We start from the raw sequence: 18114 nt of genomic DNA, 5'->3' as shown, positions 1-18114 counted from the left end.
ACTGAACAAGGAACCATAAACCCCTCGCCATATCCAAGGAAGCAAGACTGGGTTCTGGGATTTCCTACATGTCTCACCATCTCGGCAGCTCATAAACTTGGAATTCTATATGGATCTGCTTCTGAACTTAACGAGATCTGGGTCTCGTCCGCTGAAATCCATCTATCCTTGATGATCTCAAGTTTTATCAAATCCTTCTTTTTCTTGAGAAGAATTGGTGGCATATATTGCTGTTTCCATCAAGGGAAAGATAATTGCAAATATTTGATTCTTATGATTGGTAATCTAGATCCAAGAACTTAAATGCATAACTCTTAATCTTATATTTATCTTTTTATTTTACTTCCAGCATACCTATTCCATGACCTCTTTACAGTGTGTTCCTCAGCTTGTGAATCAAAAGGACTAGTCTGAGTTAACTTCTGTGCAACTTGAGATTTATAGGCATAAATTTTTTTATGATGATTAGCACCAAGGGAGCATGTATTAGATACGCAACGATGATTTTAAACCTAACTAAAATTATGCAACATCCTTAAAAGTATACGATTTGCATGTTGATTGCTGTTAAACAGGTTTTAGAGATCCTGACTGTACATACAAAATCTAACAAAACTAACATGATAGAGCGTTATATGAGAGTCGAACATAATAAATGATAACACACATAGATGGAAGAGGTTTGGAGCACTTCAAGAAAAGAGAAAGTGTTCAACTTTGTGTAGGGTCAGCCTAGTTTATGCATCATACTGCCATGTTCCGTATTATCATGTGCTGTAGTTTATCAAACACAATACATCAATGGATTCTTGACAGTGAGTGTCTTACTTGTGGCAATGATTCCTGCCTCCAACATCTTCAGCACACTATGAAAGGCTACCTCCTAATTCAGGTTTCTATGAAGAACGAGAATGGCTTGCCTTGTTGCAGGTTCATTTATTTTTCATAAACTCGGGCATGACTGTCCTTTTTCTTTAACAATTAGATAAGCAGTGATTCTGAAAACTTTTTTAAGTATAACTTATTAAGCATTTAATTTGGTAACCATGTATTAATAGTATTGTCGAAGACAATGGATATTTATTTGATTGAGAAAGTGCAAGAAGCTTGCATGATTACTTTAGTAAGCCAATGAAGATTTTTAAGTATGTATCCCCATTCTGAAAATTGTTTGTTCCTTGGGGAGAATTATGAGCATCACATGCTCCAATGAAATGTCATTTTTAATTGTATCTGGAGAGAAAAGAAAAATGTTCCTAGTGATGCAAAAGTCCATACCAACTTTCAAGAAATTATTTATGAAGTCTGGATCTGACGGCTACTCTCTATCTTCACCCACGTATGCAGCTCCCACCTATAACCATGACACCTTGCCCCAAAAACCCCAAATGGAAAAAGAAAAGAACCGACCAAAAAGAAAATAATACACAAATACATACAAAAAGAAAGAAAAAAGAAAATAATTCTATCCCTTTTATCCCATCTAATAACCTACTTAGCAACTTTTTCTTTTTTTTAACAAAGTTTTATTTTTCACATCACAATATGATTCTTCTACTATTTATTAATTAGACAGTTCTCGTGATGCTCAGCCTTTAGCTGATTTTATGAAGTAAATTATAAAAACTTTTCTTAGATTATGAATAAATTACATTTACACCCAATAGAATGAAAAACCTACGTTTGCCCTTCTGAGATTTATTTTTATCCAATACTTTATCATATAACTTAATAGAACATTAGTCAAATTATTAACTTTTAAGGGGCCCAAGTGCCACATTAGAAAAAAATTAAAATAATCAAAATTAAAATAACCAAAATTAAAATAACTAAAATAATCTTATAAAAATTCTTCTAAGGTTTATATTTATTATACTTATACCCAATATTGTGTAAAACTTACAGTTACATCCAGTTAAATTAATAACGTTAGCAAAAGTATTTATTTATTATAAAAAATCAAAATTACTCCTATAAGAAAATAAGGCTCCTTTTTCACCTTTTCAACTTCTTGATCTCTTCAAAGTTTTCTATTTTTAAGAGTTTTCTTCTCTTCAAGATTAAGTGGCTAGAGTTTCTTTCTCGCTTTGCCAAACTACCATGAGAGTTTCTTCCCAACAAGGGACTAACAACAAGCTTTCTTTCCAATCGACATCCAGCAATGAGTATTCTTAATTTCCGACTAACATTCGACAACGAGCGTACTTTCTTAGCAGGTCTTGTTCTTACTTCTCCACCCATCACATCACAAAAATCGGGGGATGTCATTGTATTATTTGTTAATTTTGAGTTCTACTTGTCTAATATCATAGAAATATTTTTTAATATTACCGTTGTGGATGAAGACTCCTATGTTTACATATAGAATTATGATAGCTTTGGTAGTCTATCATCAAAAGGATCTTCCAATCAGTATGCGCGTGAGAACTATTTTTTTGAAAGGTGCATGAGTTGCGATTTCCGTTTGGCTTAGACCATGACAAGCTGACTCAAGCGACAAAACTCTTAATACTAGTTCCTACAATAGAAAATTTTAGAGGCATCTACTTACTTGAGAGATCTAGATTGCTTTTTCTTTATCACATAGCTCTTGTCTGATGATTTATCAAGATCAAGCTTTAGATTTATGGCGCCTTATGATTGTTCTCCTTCTTAGGTGGATGTTATAACACTTAAGGCTACTTTGGTTATTTTCTTATTTTTTTTTGATGTGGCATTTAGGTTCCATTTAAGTTAATGATTTGGCTAACATTTTGTTAAGTTATGGGTTAAAGTGTTGGATAAAAATAAACCTTAGGGAGTTAAGTGGAGATTTTTCAAACTATAAGATATAAGTATAATTTATTCCTAATCTCGGACATTTTTTTATTATTTACTCATCATTTAGAGGCAATTTTGACTGTTTATATGAGATAAATGGATTCACTAATGCCATTAATTTACTGGGCGTAAGTGTAAGTTTTGCAAACTATTGGGTGTAAGTGTAATAAACGTAAACCTCAAGAGGACTTTTGTAATCTACTCTATTTTATATGGCATTCTCTCTCTTTCTCCAAAAAAAAAAAGAAAAAGAATCTCTTCCAACAGTTCTACTCTATTAAGAAAATTTATTATTTATTTTTGAAGTTGATTTCCTTGCAAATGAAGTATATTCTTTTATTACTATTACAGCAGTAGAGGTGCAAAGGATATCTAGTAAATTTATTTTTTTTATTCTCCTAATCAATTGGGAGAATAAGTAATAGTTGTCATAATAGTTCCAAAAGCCTCCTCCCATGCTATTTAATATGAGCAATTGACAGTGGCTGCAGTTCTACTACAAAATTTTTAACCATTCTTCTCGCCATTTGAAACATGACTTATAATTTTATATTATGATAAAAGATTTAACATTATAACTTGAAGTTGAAGGATAACATTTGATAGAATAAAGTCCCATTGATCTTGATCACAAGCAAAATTAATACTATAGAGCTTAGAAACATCTTGATTGTTTATCACAACCACTTAAGTAACATCGCACTAGCCCAAGTTGTATATTTTATTTTATATTTATTGTAAATCTTTATCTTTGCTTCATCTTTATATCCATATGCTATATGTACCTTTTCTATCACTCAACGACTTCATCTATTTAATAATATTGGGCGAGTCTCTACCTTTCTTTTTCTACAAAAATTATGATTAATGGTATACATATATGCATGTATTTTTATATTATAATTAGTATATACAGTATAGATATTGAATAAAGTTGCTCCGAGTTTTTTTTAACCAAAAAAAAAAAAAAAGAAGGGCGTCCTAACCTCCATTCATTTTACTGCTGCCGTTAGGATTCAAACCCATGTATTTGGCAAAATAACTTCCGATCTTCAATTAGTGGGGACGTTGCCTGTCCATTGTTGGACCGGTCCGGTCTTTGATCCACTGCGTCGAGAGTGCGCTGCCCGGCGAGCCGGTCCGACCGTTCCTTGCCCCCGAGACGGCGCGATGCTGCTCCCTGAGCTCTCTTCCTCTCTCCTCCGCCGTCGCGGCTCCAAAACCCTCCTCTCCTTCCTCCACCACCGCCGCCTCGGATACCTCCTCTACTTCTCATCCTCCTCCGCCACCACCGCCGCTGCCGCCCCGGCCGCCGTGAAGAACTCATATCTCGAACCCCAGTTCATGGTGGAGTACCTCATCACGTCCTCTGGCCTCTCCCCGTCCGAGGCTGCCAAGGCCTCCAAGCACCTCCGCCGCATCAAATCCCCTCAACAGCCGGACTCTGTCCTTGGTTTCTTCAAAAGCCACGGTTTTGACGACGCCGACATTAAAAAGATCGTATCTTGTCAACCCAGATGTCTCGGCTTCGACGTCGAGAAGTCCCTGGCCCCAAAGTTCCGAGCTGTACGAGATCTCGGATTCTCCCAGTCCGATCTCCTCAACCTCTTCCTCTCCCAGTCTCCCGTCCTCAACTTCAGGTTACACCGCACCCTCCTTCCTAGGATCGAGCTTTGGAGGAATCTTTTCGGCTCCATGGAGATCCTGAAGAAATTTATCAAGAGGAAGCAACGGTTTCTCAGTTACAGCATCGAGAAGAGGATCCTTCCTAACCTCTCACTCCTGCGGGACTGCGGTATTCCAGACCAGAAAATCTCTTTGATTGTGAAGCGGCAGCCAACACTCATTGTCCGGAGGCCAGATTCACTCCGGCATTTTAGTCGGTCGCGTTGAGGGGCTGGGAATACCACCCCATTCGGGGATGTTCGTCTGGGTCCTTCAAACACTCCACACATTTAGCAAAGCTAGATTCGCGGCCAAGATGGAGCTCATGAGGAGCTTTGAGTGGTCCGAGTCAGAGCTCCTGACGGCATTCCTTAAGGCCCCTGGCATCTTGGGTCTATCCAAGAAGGTGATGCAGAGAAAGATGGAATTTTTGGTGAAGGAAGCTGGGTGCACGCCCTCCTATGTCGCTCGCTTCCCAGTGCTTCTGATGTATAGCTTGGATAAGGGGTTGAGGAATCCTCGATACCGAGCCATGGAGATTTTGAAGTCAAAAGGTTTGCACACTAGGAAATATGACCTTTTCAGGATCATGTGTTTCTCAGAGAAGAATTATTTTGAGAAATTCATTCTCTGCTACAAAGAGAAAGTGCCCGAACTGCATGAAACGTTTACTGCTGGCTGCAAAAAGGCTGCCTCCTAATTCAGGTTTCTATGAAAAAGGAGAATGGCGTGCCTTGTTGCAGGTTCATTTATTTTTCATAAACTCAGGCATGACTGTCCTGTTTCTTTAACAATTAGATAAGCAGTGATTCTGAAAACTTATTTAAGTATAACTTATTAAGCATTTAATTTGGTAACCATATATTAATAGTATTGGAGAAGACAATGAATATTTATTTGATTGAGAAAGTGCAAGAGGCTTGCATGATTACTTTGGCAAACCAATGAAAATTTTATTTATTCATCCCCATTCTGAAAATCATTTGTTCCTTTGGGAGAATTATGAGCATCACATATTCCGAGTAAATGTCATTTCTAATTGTATCAGGGAAGAAAAGAAAAATGTTCCTAGTGGTGCCAAAGTCCATACCAGACTTTCAAGAAAAATGTACTAGCAAGTTAGCAACTATTTTTTTTTCTTCTGATGATTGACAATTTGGCTCGTAGAAACTTAACTGTTTATATTTATCTGCGCGGGTTCTTCTCGCCTGCTTGCAAGCTGATTAGCTGATTGGGTATATTAAGGTCTTTCACCCCTGTGCTACGGACAGTGTTTTAAAATAGGCTTCATATTCTGTCAATGTTGTGTGAATATCACTTTTATCCACTGTGAGATATTCAGGAACATATATCTATGGTGATAAACAGTTAAATACTGATGGTCTGAGTATTGTGTATCAAGCCCTTGAAGAGAAAGTGATATAGTTTGGTGGATCCAATTTTCCTAAATGCTAAATCTTAAAGTGTACTAGCATGGAGAGAGATACAATATTCTCAAGATAGATCCTCTTGGGGTTCTAAGATATGATAGGTTTCTGGCACCTATGCGACCTTTATGTTAGTTTCTATGTGGGACTAAAGTTCGGAACCCCATTCCACAACACAGCCCCCCCAGCGGGAAGGTCTGTGCGTGGCCGGGGCCCTCCTTCTAGCGCCATCTGTTGTAGGGTTTTCACCCCGGCAACAGTCCGCACACGAGCCGAGCAGGAAAAGCGACTGCGTCCTCACCGAGGTATTGTCCGCTCTGGGGATCGGGGATCGTCGACCGCTTCCGGGGTCCACCCTCTGGTGGCGCCCCGGGCGGAACCACCCTTTCCACCCCTCACGGTTTTGCCCCCAAAAGGCGCCTCGGTGAGAAGAGGTTATTGAGCCCCCCATTTAAGGCACAGACCTTTCCGCTGATTAGCGGATGTGGGACTAAAGTTCGGAACCCCATCCCACAACACAGCCCCCCCAGCGGAAAGGTCTGTGCGTGGCCGGGGCCCTTTCTTCTAGCGCCATCTGTTGCGGGGTTTTCACCCCGGCAACAGTCCGCACACCAGCCGAGCAGGAAAAGCGACTGCGTCCTCACCGAGGTATTGTCCGCTCTGGGGATTGGGGATCGTCGACCACTCCCGGGGGTCCACCCTCTGGTGGCGCCCCGGGTGGAACCACCCTTTCCACCCCTCACGGTTTTGCTCCCAAAAGGCGCCTCGGTGAGAAGAGGTTATTGAGCCCCCCATTTAAGGCACAGACCTTTCCGCTGATTAGCCGATGTGGGACTAAAGTTCGGAACCCCATCCCACAACAGTTATGAATAGTCAAAATGATTTCTGATTCATATAGTCATACTTAACATTCTTGGCGATATTAAAGGAATGTGTATTGGTTACTGGAAAACATTCTGGAGATGATTATGGCTCTTACAAAAACCTAACACAACCTGATCGAACTAACATTATCTTAACTCAAATAAAGAATTGAAAAAATGAAAACTAAAAATGATATCGAAGAGGTTTAGTAGTGGTAAAATAAGAATGTTTATGACTTGATGTAGGAGCAGCTTGCTTGATGTGTAATATAATCAGTTATGTTCCACTATTTGTTTTTATAGCATTGCATTACTACGATACGCTGCAGTCTGAACCGATGTAAATCTTCACTCAATGAACCACAGGTACTAGTAAATACTATTCTTCAATCAAGCATTGTATGACATGGTATGATATGGATTCATATAACTACTTTATTGGCAAACCTGTCCTTACAGATGTCTTTATGCTTTTATAGATTTTCATTAATGCTTTGTGCTGTGGAAGCTGTAGGGAAGTCATATTTGTAATTTTTAAAACTGTTTTTGTCGCAAAACTGAAGTGTTACACCATCAAGATGTTTTTTTATTGACAATTAGAATTTTTAAATTTTGGTGGACAATTCAAGAAGTGAATAAATTTTAGTAAACAAAAGTCATAATGGTACAAAATAAAACTTTGTTTAAGTTTGGCATTTTGTTTATGCACACTCTTGAGCTTCTATAGGCATTATTGACATCTATGTTTTGTAAGTGTGGGGAAAGGGTGTAAGAAGTGAGTTTTTACAACCTTTAGTGGTGTTGGTAGACTAAAAAAACTCTGGCATGATGGTCTAGACCAACAACAATCCAGTTATGATAGTGTACTTATAAGCAGTTGCTTGGAATATCTGTCCTAGAATTCCTAGACACCTGTTGCCAAATGGTTAAGTAATTGGGTACTCATTTATGCATGTAGGCAATGTGTAGGATGTGTTTTTCACTAGAGTGTTGCCTATTTTACAGATGCTTTGAGGTTTTATATGAAACCATAATGTTTAAATTAAATGGATCAATTTTGGCCAAAACCAATTAGCAAAATCAGTTTTGATGGCTCGGGCTAAAACTTATAAGCATATGGATGGAAACCTAACTTATAGGTCATCTCTTGATCTTTTCATGGCGAGTTTTCTCATACATGATTAGTCGAGCCTCTAAGAGGCATTCTTGCAAGGTTAAACTTGAAAGTTGCAAATTTTGAGTAGATTTGAGAGCACACATTGGTTTTGTGTTGCAAAAAATGGAAAGCATAATTTTTAAAATATTTTGATATATTGATATGTTAAGATATAAATCTTATAAACCTTTTTGCATTTCATGAAGCATCATAAAACAGCTGAAAATTAAAAATTTAAATACACGTACACACGAATCTCTTTTAAAAACTTGGAAAAATGCTTTTGTTGATGTTGACATGAAAACACATGTTTAGTATATAACATTTTTGCTAACATGCTATATGTGCAAAGTCACATTTAACTATTTTACCTGCTTCTATCGTCTTTCTAAGTACTCTTCTATTTTTGGAAGTTTTTCTCATACTTTTTTATATTCTAATATATTAATGTTTTAAAGGTTTCCACTATAATTTTTGCGTCCTAAGAATCCCAACAAAACAATATCCTCTAAAATGGTGTATGATTTATGTTCTTGATTTTTTTTTGAACTATTTCTGAAATCATATTGGCTTCCTTATACTTTATTTGGTTGAAACTCTGAAACTTGAACCGAAATGGTTGACAATATCAAAACTGTTCAAATCAAGTCCTATTTGGCCTGAGTAAAAACTGAAACTAGAACCAAGTTTTCAAACCTTGATTCTTATGGTTTAAATGTGCTCATCAGTGTCTATGCATGCGTGGAACACACAGTATGTAGCAGATTCTTTCTTTTTGATGAGTGACACATGGATGCTGGTATGGGATTTAGTTCTATGAAGGGGCACTGAGGAAAAAAATCATATTATGAAAGATTTCAAGTGTCAGACATCGTAATCTCTAGCCTCCATGGTAAGTTGGATAACCAAGGAAGTTTTGCACTATCTGCCACTTTGTGTTAAGAGAACAATGATATGTGTAATTTCTTTAATTATGATTTGTTTATCTGTTAGCCGAGTACTTCAAGTGATGTCTTGTTTACAAGTTCAATATACAGTATACAAAGTGCAATATATCTTGAATTTGTTCTTTTCAGCTATGCACTTGCCTGGTGATCACTTGGGCATGTGTTGGATCTATTGCCAGTGGTTCTTTTAGCTTTTTGACAGCCTTGTCCATGAGCTAGTGTGAACAAAGTAGGCTAGACCTAACAATAGATAATTGCTCTTTTACCAACCATGACATGAATTTCATTAATGGACTTTGTGCTTAGTAATCCTTAATCAAAGTACTAATTGTGCCAAGGCTTATATGGTTAATTGCCAAAAGTGCCAGGGAGACTAGCTCTCTTCTGTGGATCCCAATAAACTTGCGACATATGGAACTGCTAGCCAGAGCAAGTTCGCCACGAGTGGCAGAGTTTGAGCACTGCTTTTAATGATCGGTCTCAGGGGTTTCTATGTCTAGCTAGAAAGAGTTCTCCTGGTTATTTTAAAAATTACCAGGTGCCTATATTTCCTAGACTGATCAAAACATTATGTGAAAGCAGTATTGACATGAGTGTGGGGCTTGTGGCAATGATTCTTTTTATGGAATTGTTCAACATCATCAGCACACTTTGCAATATCTGGTTGAAACTTTCACTTAATGCATGGTAGGAAAACTGCACAATCCCATCAATATTATAAGACATTGCATGAGTGCAGCTTTAGAAGATCATTCTTATCAGACATTATTGTATGGATGCTGTTTCTTTTAGTTTAAAACAAATTCAAAGGGGATGGGCACTCCAAAGCATATCAGATTCCAGAATTTATGTTCCCTTTTTTGAACTAGTATGCTTCGATTACCAGGTTTAAAACCTATTAGTACACATAGCAACTGAATGATACAAAAAATCAAAGATCGCTTCAACTATTTGTATGCAGGGTGATAGACAGAAGATGTGCATGAATGGAGCCAATTCAAGCTCACTTCGTGGCTTCGTGAAGCTAACCAAATTATTCATTTGGTGGTCTGCGCTGTCAGGAATTTGATGGAAGCCATACAGTCTCATGGAAGTTAAATGCAGATATTTCACATTCAGTTTGATAGAGAAGTTGGCTCATATGGAAAAAACCAACAGTTGCTTCTAAAGATAACAATGTTTAACAGTAATTACTGTTCTCCAAGCTCATTGATGCTTTGGTTTCCAAATGCTTCAGAACTTTTCTTGAGTGTTAATGACCCAAATTGGTGTGTATTTCTTTCTCAGAAAAAATAGTTGCTATATCTGGAAATAGTTTTATACCATCATCTTATGGTGATCTGCATCATTGTGCTGTCTCTTCTGAATTTTTGTCGAAGTCATGCAGCACTGAGATGTCGCATCTATGTGTTGCAAATATTTGTTGATTTAAAAATTGAATCTTGGGCTGGTAATTGTGATTTTGAGATGTGCCTAATTCAATGAATTTTGATGGATATATCTTCTTCGTTTTGAGTAATGGTTTTATGGATATGCCAAAATATCGACAAGTGAAGGGCGTGGCTGAGCCACACTATCCTAAGCCTTCTTGTTCCGACTTCTTTCAGGCCCGGTTTGATGTACTAGTTGGTCCGAAGTCTGGCTAGTTCATCTAATGAACCTAACATTGCTCAAGACACAGCTTTGATATGAGATCCTTGACTAGTTGACTTGTATAAAACTGCAAACATCTCAAAAAAATATCACAAATTGCTTTTCTTGTGAAAATGGGTTTATATTCACTACTGATTATAACTTGAAGCAAAGAGCTTCTTTCCTAGGCTTAGCTCAGAAGGTTCTTTCCTCCGCTGCCTGATGGACATTACGAGTTTATCAAGTTCTGCAATTAATTTATTGTTGCAAGTATGTCATTCTTGGAGATGTATATGATGCTCCTCCGCTCCAATGAGTTCTTCATGAAATTCTGGAGCAAAAGCTTTGTCTTCCTTTTTTACACCATCATCCCACCTAATTTAAGGGGCTACATTAGTGTTAACAAATGGAACTGTGACCATTTCCCTGTTAGCCAACTGACTTTCTGGATCCGAAAACAAATCTCTAGGATTTTTTCAAACACAATATGATATTTTTCATTAGTGTTCACAAAATAAGATGCATAGTTTTAGCATACTAAAATACTAGTTTAATCAACTTGGAATACTATGAGCCTAATCCTGGACAAGTATGGCAGATGATGTTCCTCGGTCCAAGATTCCGCCACATGAAACTTAGAAAAGGAACAAAACATTTAATGTCCATCGAAAATTACCCTCCAGGCCTTGCTATTTCATGCATGGTCTTTGAGCTGGAATGAGTGTTTTTTTTTTTGCATATTAGTGTCTAAAATTATCTCTAGTTACATACCAATCTTCTCATTTTTTGTTTCTCATACTAATTCCTGCAGTGCATAACAAGCTTTTCATTAGTGTTCCTTAACCAAACCATGATTAAGGGTTGCTAGAGTTTGAAAAGACTGAAGTGAGATGAGGAGATTAGATTTCTTCTTAAAAGAGTTATAAAATATATACAAACTGCTTGTGTGGAAGAAAAGTTTCTTACATATCATTACATAATTTCTCACATAAATGCTAAAGATAATTTGGCCATTCCATATCATCCGACATTTCTTGATATCTTCTTTGGACCTTGAACGCTTTTATTACTTCCCACATCCATATCAAAAAAAATCAAGTGGAGCAATGAACGCAAAAGCCCTCTTTAATCACCCTATTTTTTTTTCCCGTACAGAATCACCCTGTCTTTGATGAAATCAGATGCAGCCATGTTGGTTCTTCCCCCCTGACACAAGACCGAGGCGGCTTAAAATTCACGAGGGCGGATGGCAAGATAAAATAATGCAGGGGTTTCAAAGTTAAAAGTTCAAAAACCCTGTTTGCACAGACAATACGGAGTCGCGCATACCGGTCTCTATGCGCAGGATAAGACACCGTAATCGAGCGGATGAGATTTTCTCGACGAGCAACGGATACCGGTAAAGCATTCTCCCCATAGAAGTTTTATGCAGACGTCCGGAAGAAAGATTTGTCCGGACCGCGCACGCCCACGTGCCCGGCGAACGGTCGAAAATTCGAAAAGCGGAGGAAAGCGGGCCGATCCTCTCTCCTCTCTCCTCTCTCCTCTCTTATCAAGCCTTCATCTCTCTCTAACTCAAAAAAAATTTTGGGGTCAAGCCCACGCCATTTAAAATTTGAAATGGCCTCATGCGGCCCGCACATACCTCAATCTAAACGCGCCCTTGGCTTTTTTTTTTTTCCTTTTGTTTTGGTAATAAGGAAAACGGGCCCTTCTTCCCTGACGCCATGCCATATTTATACGCTACAACTGTAGAAGAGCATTGTATTCCATTCCCCTCTAAATCTTGATATTATTGTTGTAAGGTAAGCTCAAATAGAGCACGCATTTCCAATTCCAGGCCATCCCTTCCTCCCTTTTCGTTCTCTCATCTCTTCAACGGACATCTCTAGGCTTCTTCTGCGCTCCTTTTCCTTTCATTTTTTTTTTTTTTTTTTTGGGTAGGTCTTGCCTTTGTTTTTTTTTTCCCACATTGCTTATTTACTTACCAGGATAACAATAGGAGGATGGTTGATTGTTCTTTTCTGTTTGAGAACTCTTATTCTGACTGGTGTTGTAATCTATGAAGTTTATGTCTTAGCATTATTTGTTTCATTGTTGTTCTGGCATTGCAAGATACTGTCTGATCTGTTTGGATTCTTGCTTGAACGCCCAAAATCTGTTGCTTTTTTTTTTGAGTGGCTTTATTTTTTTATTTTTTTTGGGTTTGTTCACTTGGATTTCAAAGTTTGAAATTTTAGGTTTTTTTTTCTCTTATAGTCCGATTCAAATTTTAGATCTCAATCTGCTTTAAAATGCAAATTTGAATTCAACGTAATGTGCTCGAGAAAACTAGCTTTTAACAAAACCAATCAAATGACCATGCTGTCGCAAAATTTCACTTAGGCATTCTATCAAGCACTCATCCATCATCTCTTTGATTTTTTCTTTTTATTGTGGTTGATCGTCTTCAGCTTCTGGTAAGGATGGACTCGGTGCCTGATGCGATTGTCCAGCACATCCTTTCCCTTCTGAGCAACGCCCGCAACATCGCGGCGTGCACATGCGTCTCCAAGCGGTGGAAGGAGGCCGCCCGTTTCATCCCTTCCCTCTACTTCCCCCGCAACTCGTTCGAGACTGCCCCCCGTGCTGAGGCCGATGCCACCATCGGCCGCATGATCTCCTCGGCCTCCCGGCTCGAGGAGCTCGTCATCTACTGCCCCTTCTCGGCCTCAAGCCTCGCCTCCTGGCTCTCCTCCTGCAGTCGCTCCCTCCGTGTTCTCGAGCTCCGGATGGATGGTGCCGCAGATAAGGCGGTCAGAGGCGGCGAGGGCCCCAACCGCCTCGACTGCATCGATGTGGCAAAAGGGTTGGAAGCCCTCAAGCTTTGGGGTGTCTCCTTGACCAGCTCCCCCAACTGGGGCTCCTTCCAGAGGCTCCGCACGCTGGAGATTATTGGAGCGACGCTGAGGGACAGCGTGTTGAAGGATGCAGTGCATGCTTGCCCAAACCTCACCGACTTGGCGCTGCTTGGGTGTGATGGGGCTGCCTCGGTGTCGATCGAATTGGAGCGGCTGGAGAGGTGCAGGCTCGATTTCTTGGGTCCAGGGAATTGCTCGCTCTTGCTCAGCTCGCCGAGCCTTCAGGTGCTCGAGATTCAAGGTTTCAGCTGGGTGCGAGTCAGCCAGAACCATCGCCTGAGAAGTCTCTGCATTGCAAAAAATACAGGTGATCGTGTAGAATTGTTTTCACAATGTAATAAAATGTTCTTTGTGGAGTTTGAAGTGATGGCGTATGTCAACTTTATATATTTGTTGCTCTGATGAAATGGTTGAAACTCTTAGCTGATTGTTCTTAAAACTCGACACATTCTTAGTTATAAATTAGTATGGTTGCTGTTTATGATATGCTCGCTAAAATTTAAATCATGTTAGAAACTACTAGGTGCTGCACTAGGGTTTTTTTAATAAGAATTTTCTTTTGGTTGAGCTACATCCACTTATTGATTTAGATTATTGCGTTGAAATTTCTTTAGGTAGGGTCTACAAGGTGGATGTGGGAAAGCTTCCAGACCTGGACTACTTGTCCCTCAGAGGGGTCCAATGGAGCTGGAGTGCAATACATTCTGTCCTTCAGTGTGCAAATGAGGTGAAACACCTTGTTATGAAGATTGAATTTTGTGGGGATTTCGACACACTCCAACCTTTTCCAGAGATTGACTTGGTTGAGTTCTTCAACAACCATCCAAAGCTGCGTAACTTTGAGATCCATGGAGCAATGTTTGCTGCACTGTGCCAAAAGAACAGCCTAAGAAATGTGAGCAATTGCGCATTTCCAATATGGACTGCTTTTGAATTAAATTGGTTAGTGATGGGAGGTAATTATGATTTTTTTTTTAAAAAAAACTTCTCCCTCTTCTCCTATTGCAGCTGGATTCGCGATTTGTGATTCCTTGCTTGGAGGAGGTTCTCATCACGGTGAGATCACCACTGAATGCAGAGCAAAAACTAAACACTCTAGAGTCATTGGTTATGTACAGTGCAAAGCTGCGCCACATGGTTATTAGAATTTCTCAGATGAAGAACTGCCATGAAAGTGCTGATGATTTCTTTGAGGAGATTTGCAAATTCAAGTATATGAATTATATGATAGTCCGAATTGAATAAAACAGGTGCCTTATTTAAATTACACCGATTGTGTGTTGGATTCTTTATAGAATTCAACTGTTGTTCTGCTGATATTTATGTTTCTTCACTTTAACTGAGATGTCCTCCAAATCAGGTTTTAACTGTGGTAGAGTTTGTCTGTGTAATTTCTGAAGTCGGTGGGCATTGATTCAAAGCTCGAAACATATTGAGGATAATAATTTTTGATTTGATCTCATTGTGAAATTGTGACTGTAAACTGAATGGTATTATGTTTATTCATCTATGCAAAGTTTTTTTTATTGCGAGAAAAAAAATGTTTGGAAACTTATTTTTTATATGATGTTTTCCAGTTTTTGACAGATGCTATGGGAAGTTGTTCTCTAGCCTTTTGTTGCACATAAGAACAGAAAGTATTGGCTGTCTATTCAGTTTAGATACACACTTGAATTAGGTCACAACAGTTATGTTCTCCTTTATAATGGATATTCAGTTAGGATGTCTTGTACCCTTGGTGAAAGGTTTCTGTGGTAAATTGTGAACTCAACTATGAGTTAGATTATGATCATTGCTGAATCAAGAAAATGTTTCATATATGTTCAACCTAAAAGATAACTGAACTCAACATTTTTTTTTAAATTTCTGCATATATACTTCTAGAGGATTCAATATATAGTAGCATTTATGACACTGGTGGTGTTGGTGCTGTCCTCTTATAAGATAGTAGCTTGTGTGTCAGAAAACCCAAAAAAATAGTCAGGTGTTTCCATATTTATTGCAGAAGCCCCCCAAGCGGAACCATGCCCGGCCTCTCAAATGAACCTAGTGGTCGGGTCTTAAGAAGAGAAATCATAGACCATAGGAGCCGGGGTTAAACTATAACAAGCCAAAAGAGCAGTTGGGCCTGAAGAACCGTAGCCAAGGTTGAGTGAAAGAATACAAGAATTTAACCAAGGACTCTAAAGGAGGTTGTTCTTGGAATTTCATTATTTGAGTGAAAGGGGGTTATAGGGGAAAGAGGATTTTCTAGTTCGAAAGGGGGAACCAGTCATGACAATGAGGTCTTTCTTGCATGGTGTTATAGGGCGCATTTTTCCTGGCTTGTTAAGCTTTTGAATCCATGACCTATGCATCTCCAAGAACTGAAAGCGACGTTCCAATACTTGGGTCTTCAAATCTTCTAAATGAGAATTTTCTGTATAAAGAGTTTTATACACTGCAGGTTTCTTTGTTCAATATAAAGTATTATGAGAGGTGCCTATGGCATACACTGGAATTTTCTTTGGTAGAGTAGCTAAAGAACCACACAACTTCCACGAACCATATATTTTTAAACCTAGAATGATTATTAAGTACAGCACTTCAGGAGAGGTTAGCCATGCATTTCTTGACTTTTCAGTGATGTTATTTTTAATGCAAGTCGGCTATATATTGTTATCTTGTATTTGGAATGGCGGGACATGGTTCTTTTCTGGTTGTTTTCAGGGTCGCGAAATGTGATATTTGACATATTGGTTGGTTTCACAATGTTCAAGGGTTCAGATCCTTAGTTCTCGACGTATAGTTTAGAAAATGAGACGAAAATGTGCTTTAGTTATGTTTAAATATCAAAACTCTTTTGATAGTTGAAAGATTCCAAGTTTTTTGTTGGTTTTTTTTAATTTTTTAAATGTGTATTTTGAAATTTTTAGAACAATTTCTGGATTCTTCTTTCATAATTATGGGGGAGACTTCAGAAATTCTGGCAATGTCATATTAGGCCAATTTAAAGCCAATTTATATCCATTTTTGGTTGAGACAAATGTTCTAGTACTTTGATTGAAATTAGGCAAGCTGTTCAGATCATGTCTTTACGAAATACAACAGTCTGCAATGAAGGGTACGTAACTCAAAAACTTATGAAATTTTGAAATATATGTAGAAGAACTTTGACATCATCAGCAGACCTTAAGAAACCATCATCACCTGTTATATTTTGTTGGACTCTTGAAACAATATAGTGGGAGGTTATTAATTTTGTTTGATGGCCTTTGGGTTATCTACATGTCTTGCTTCTCTCTGGTCTCCAGGAAGCTAAAACTATCATATCCAGCCATTGTCTATACATCTTTGATTTATTAGCACCATCAGCTGCAGTGATTTCCAAGATGCAGGTTGTCTTTGTTCCTTCCATAAAACCCACTTACTTTCACCTTTTCTTTTTAATTATGTTTTATAATCCAGTATTTTCATGGTCAGCTTATGCTGCCATCCAGTGTTCAAATTTCTAGAATTCATTTAGCTTGTTAGAAAATCCTTTTTACTGTTCTCCATGATTCATATGACGTACAGGGCACTCTGAAACTCATTTGGATCTTAGTGAAGATTCAGGGTTATCTCACTTGGTCACTCAGGTGGTTGCAAATTAAATTTGTAAATTTTCATCATCTGATATATTTTTTAGACTGAACTAAGTTATTCCTATTCTAGCAGAGGCTCCAAATAACCTTATTGATGAACTGGAACATGGTGAACTAGCTTATTGTGTCCTTAAGAGTTGGATGCTTCTCAAAAGTTTCCAAACAGGAATGAAGGTTTGGTACTAAAGAAGTATATAGTCAATAAATAGAAGTCACCTCATATAAGAAGAGGGCAGAAAATGCTGGGAGAAGTTCCCATGCGGAATAAGTTTCTTTTTCTTTCTCTTATTAGTTATTTTAATTTGATTCGACTTGAGAAATATTACTGCCAAATATGGATGTTTCTTCATGAAAATTGAGTTATTATGAAGGCCAATGATGATAAATTTGAGTACACATAGCCAATGAATAGTCACCCAATATAAGAAAAAAACCAAAACAGGCAAATGCCATGGGAAGCTTCGTCATAAGATAATCTTCTGTTTTTTGCCTCTTCTTACTTATTCCAAAATTGATGGGAATTGAGGAATATTACTGCTCTGTCTCATTACAAACGGTAAAGTTTATTATAGAGGCCAATGGCAATGAATGGAACATTTGTTCATGGGGGTTCTCAGACGTGTACCTTTGCATCCTAGCCAGCAGCCATTGGGTCAGATGCCCCACTTCCATTGGGTCATGGGGGTTCTTCAGGATGACAAGAATTAATTGTTTTTGGTGAGGCAAAAGTTCATGGATTTGATATTATCAGCATTGGATTTAACTATGAAGACAAGACCTTGTGGCTGTAAGAATGAATATTGCTAATATGCCGTATATTTTTCTTTAGTATGTGTTGCATAGTCATCAAGTTTTCTGAAAGGTTTTAAAGGAATCACATAATTGTAACTGTAATCTTTCAAGGAAACCTTTTGATTATTATGAACGTATAATTTACAGTCAATTCCAAAGTGTATATCAGCAATGAGAGAACAGGTCGTCCCAGTTCATTGTAGAATTTTGAGGAGGTAATCTTTGTAAAAACCCACGGGAACACATAAGACATCTATTGTGTTGGGAGCAGGTTCGAGATGTGATTAGG

At 38.2% G+C, this 18114-nt stretch overlaps 1 protein-coding gene and 1 pseudogene across 2 annotated transcripts; both read left to right on the top strand.

Moving 5' to 3' along the window:
* Positions 1-3771: 3771 nt before the first annotated feature.
* LOC103712531 (uncharacterized) lies at positions 3772-10332 on the top strand (annotated as a pseudogene). Its single transcript, XR_015973607.2, has 2 exons — positions 3772-5039; positions 9840-10332. The product of XR_015973607.2 is annotated as an uncharacterized LOC103712531 (transcript).
* Positions 10333-12074: 1742 nt separating this feature from the next.
* LOC103712532 (F-box/RNI-like superfamily protein) lies at positions 12075-15673 on the top strand. Its single transcript, XM_008799083.6, has 4 exons — positions 12075-12315; positions 12964-13717; positions 14025-14305; positions 14419-15673. The coding sequence occupies exons 2-4, from the start codon at positions 12976-12978 to the stop codon at positions 14653-14655; spliced, it is 1260 nt and encodes a 419-aa protein (XP_008797305.2). The 5' UTR covers positions 12075-12315; positions 12964-12975; the 3' UTR covers positions 14656-15673.
* The last annotated feature ends 2441 nt before the right edge of the window (positions 15674-18114 follow it).

The sequence above is a fragment of the Phoenix dactylifera genome, chromosome 15 (genome assembly GCF_051530095.1).
Source record: "Phoenix dactylifera cultivar Ajwa chromosome 15, Ajwa_hap1_PhDact_Kaust_v1.1, whole genome shotgun sequence".
Lineage (NCBI taxonomy): Eukaryota > Viridiplantae > Streptophyta > Magnoliopsida > Arecales > Arecaceae > Phoenix > Phoenix dactylifera.
This window is presented reverse-complemented; position numbering and strand designations above follow the sequence as displayed.

Bases quoted from the DNA above. Each gene is read 5' to 3' on its own strand.
- LOC103712532 (XM_008799083.6), top strand. From the start codon at position 12,976: ATGGACTCGGTGCCTGATGCGATTGTCCAGCACATCCTTTCCCTTCTG. The intron at 13,718-14,024 runs GTGATCGTGTAG...AAATTTCTTTAG, and splicing joins CTGCATTGCAAAAAATACAG to GTAGGGTCTACAAGGTGGAT. The intron at 14,306-14,418 runs GTGAGCAATTGC...CTCCTATTGCAG, and splicing joins AAAAGAACAGCCTAAGAAAT to CTGGATTCGCGATTTGTGAT.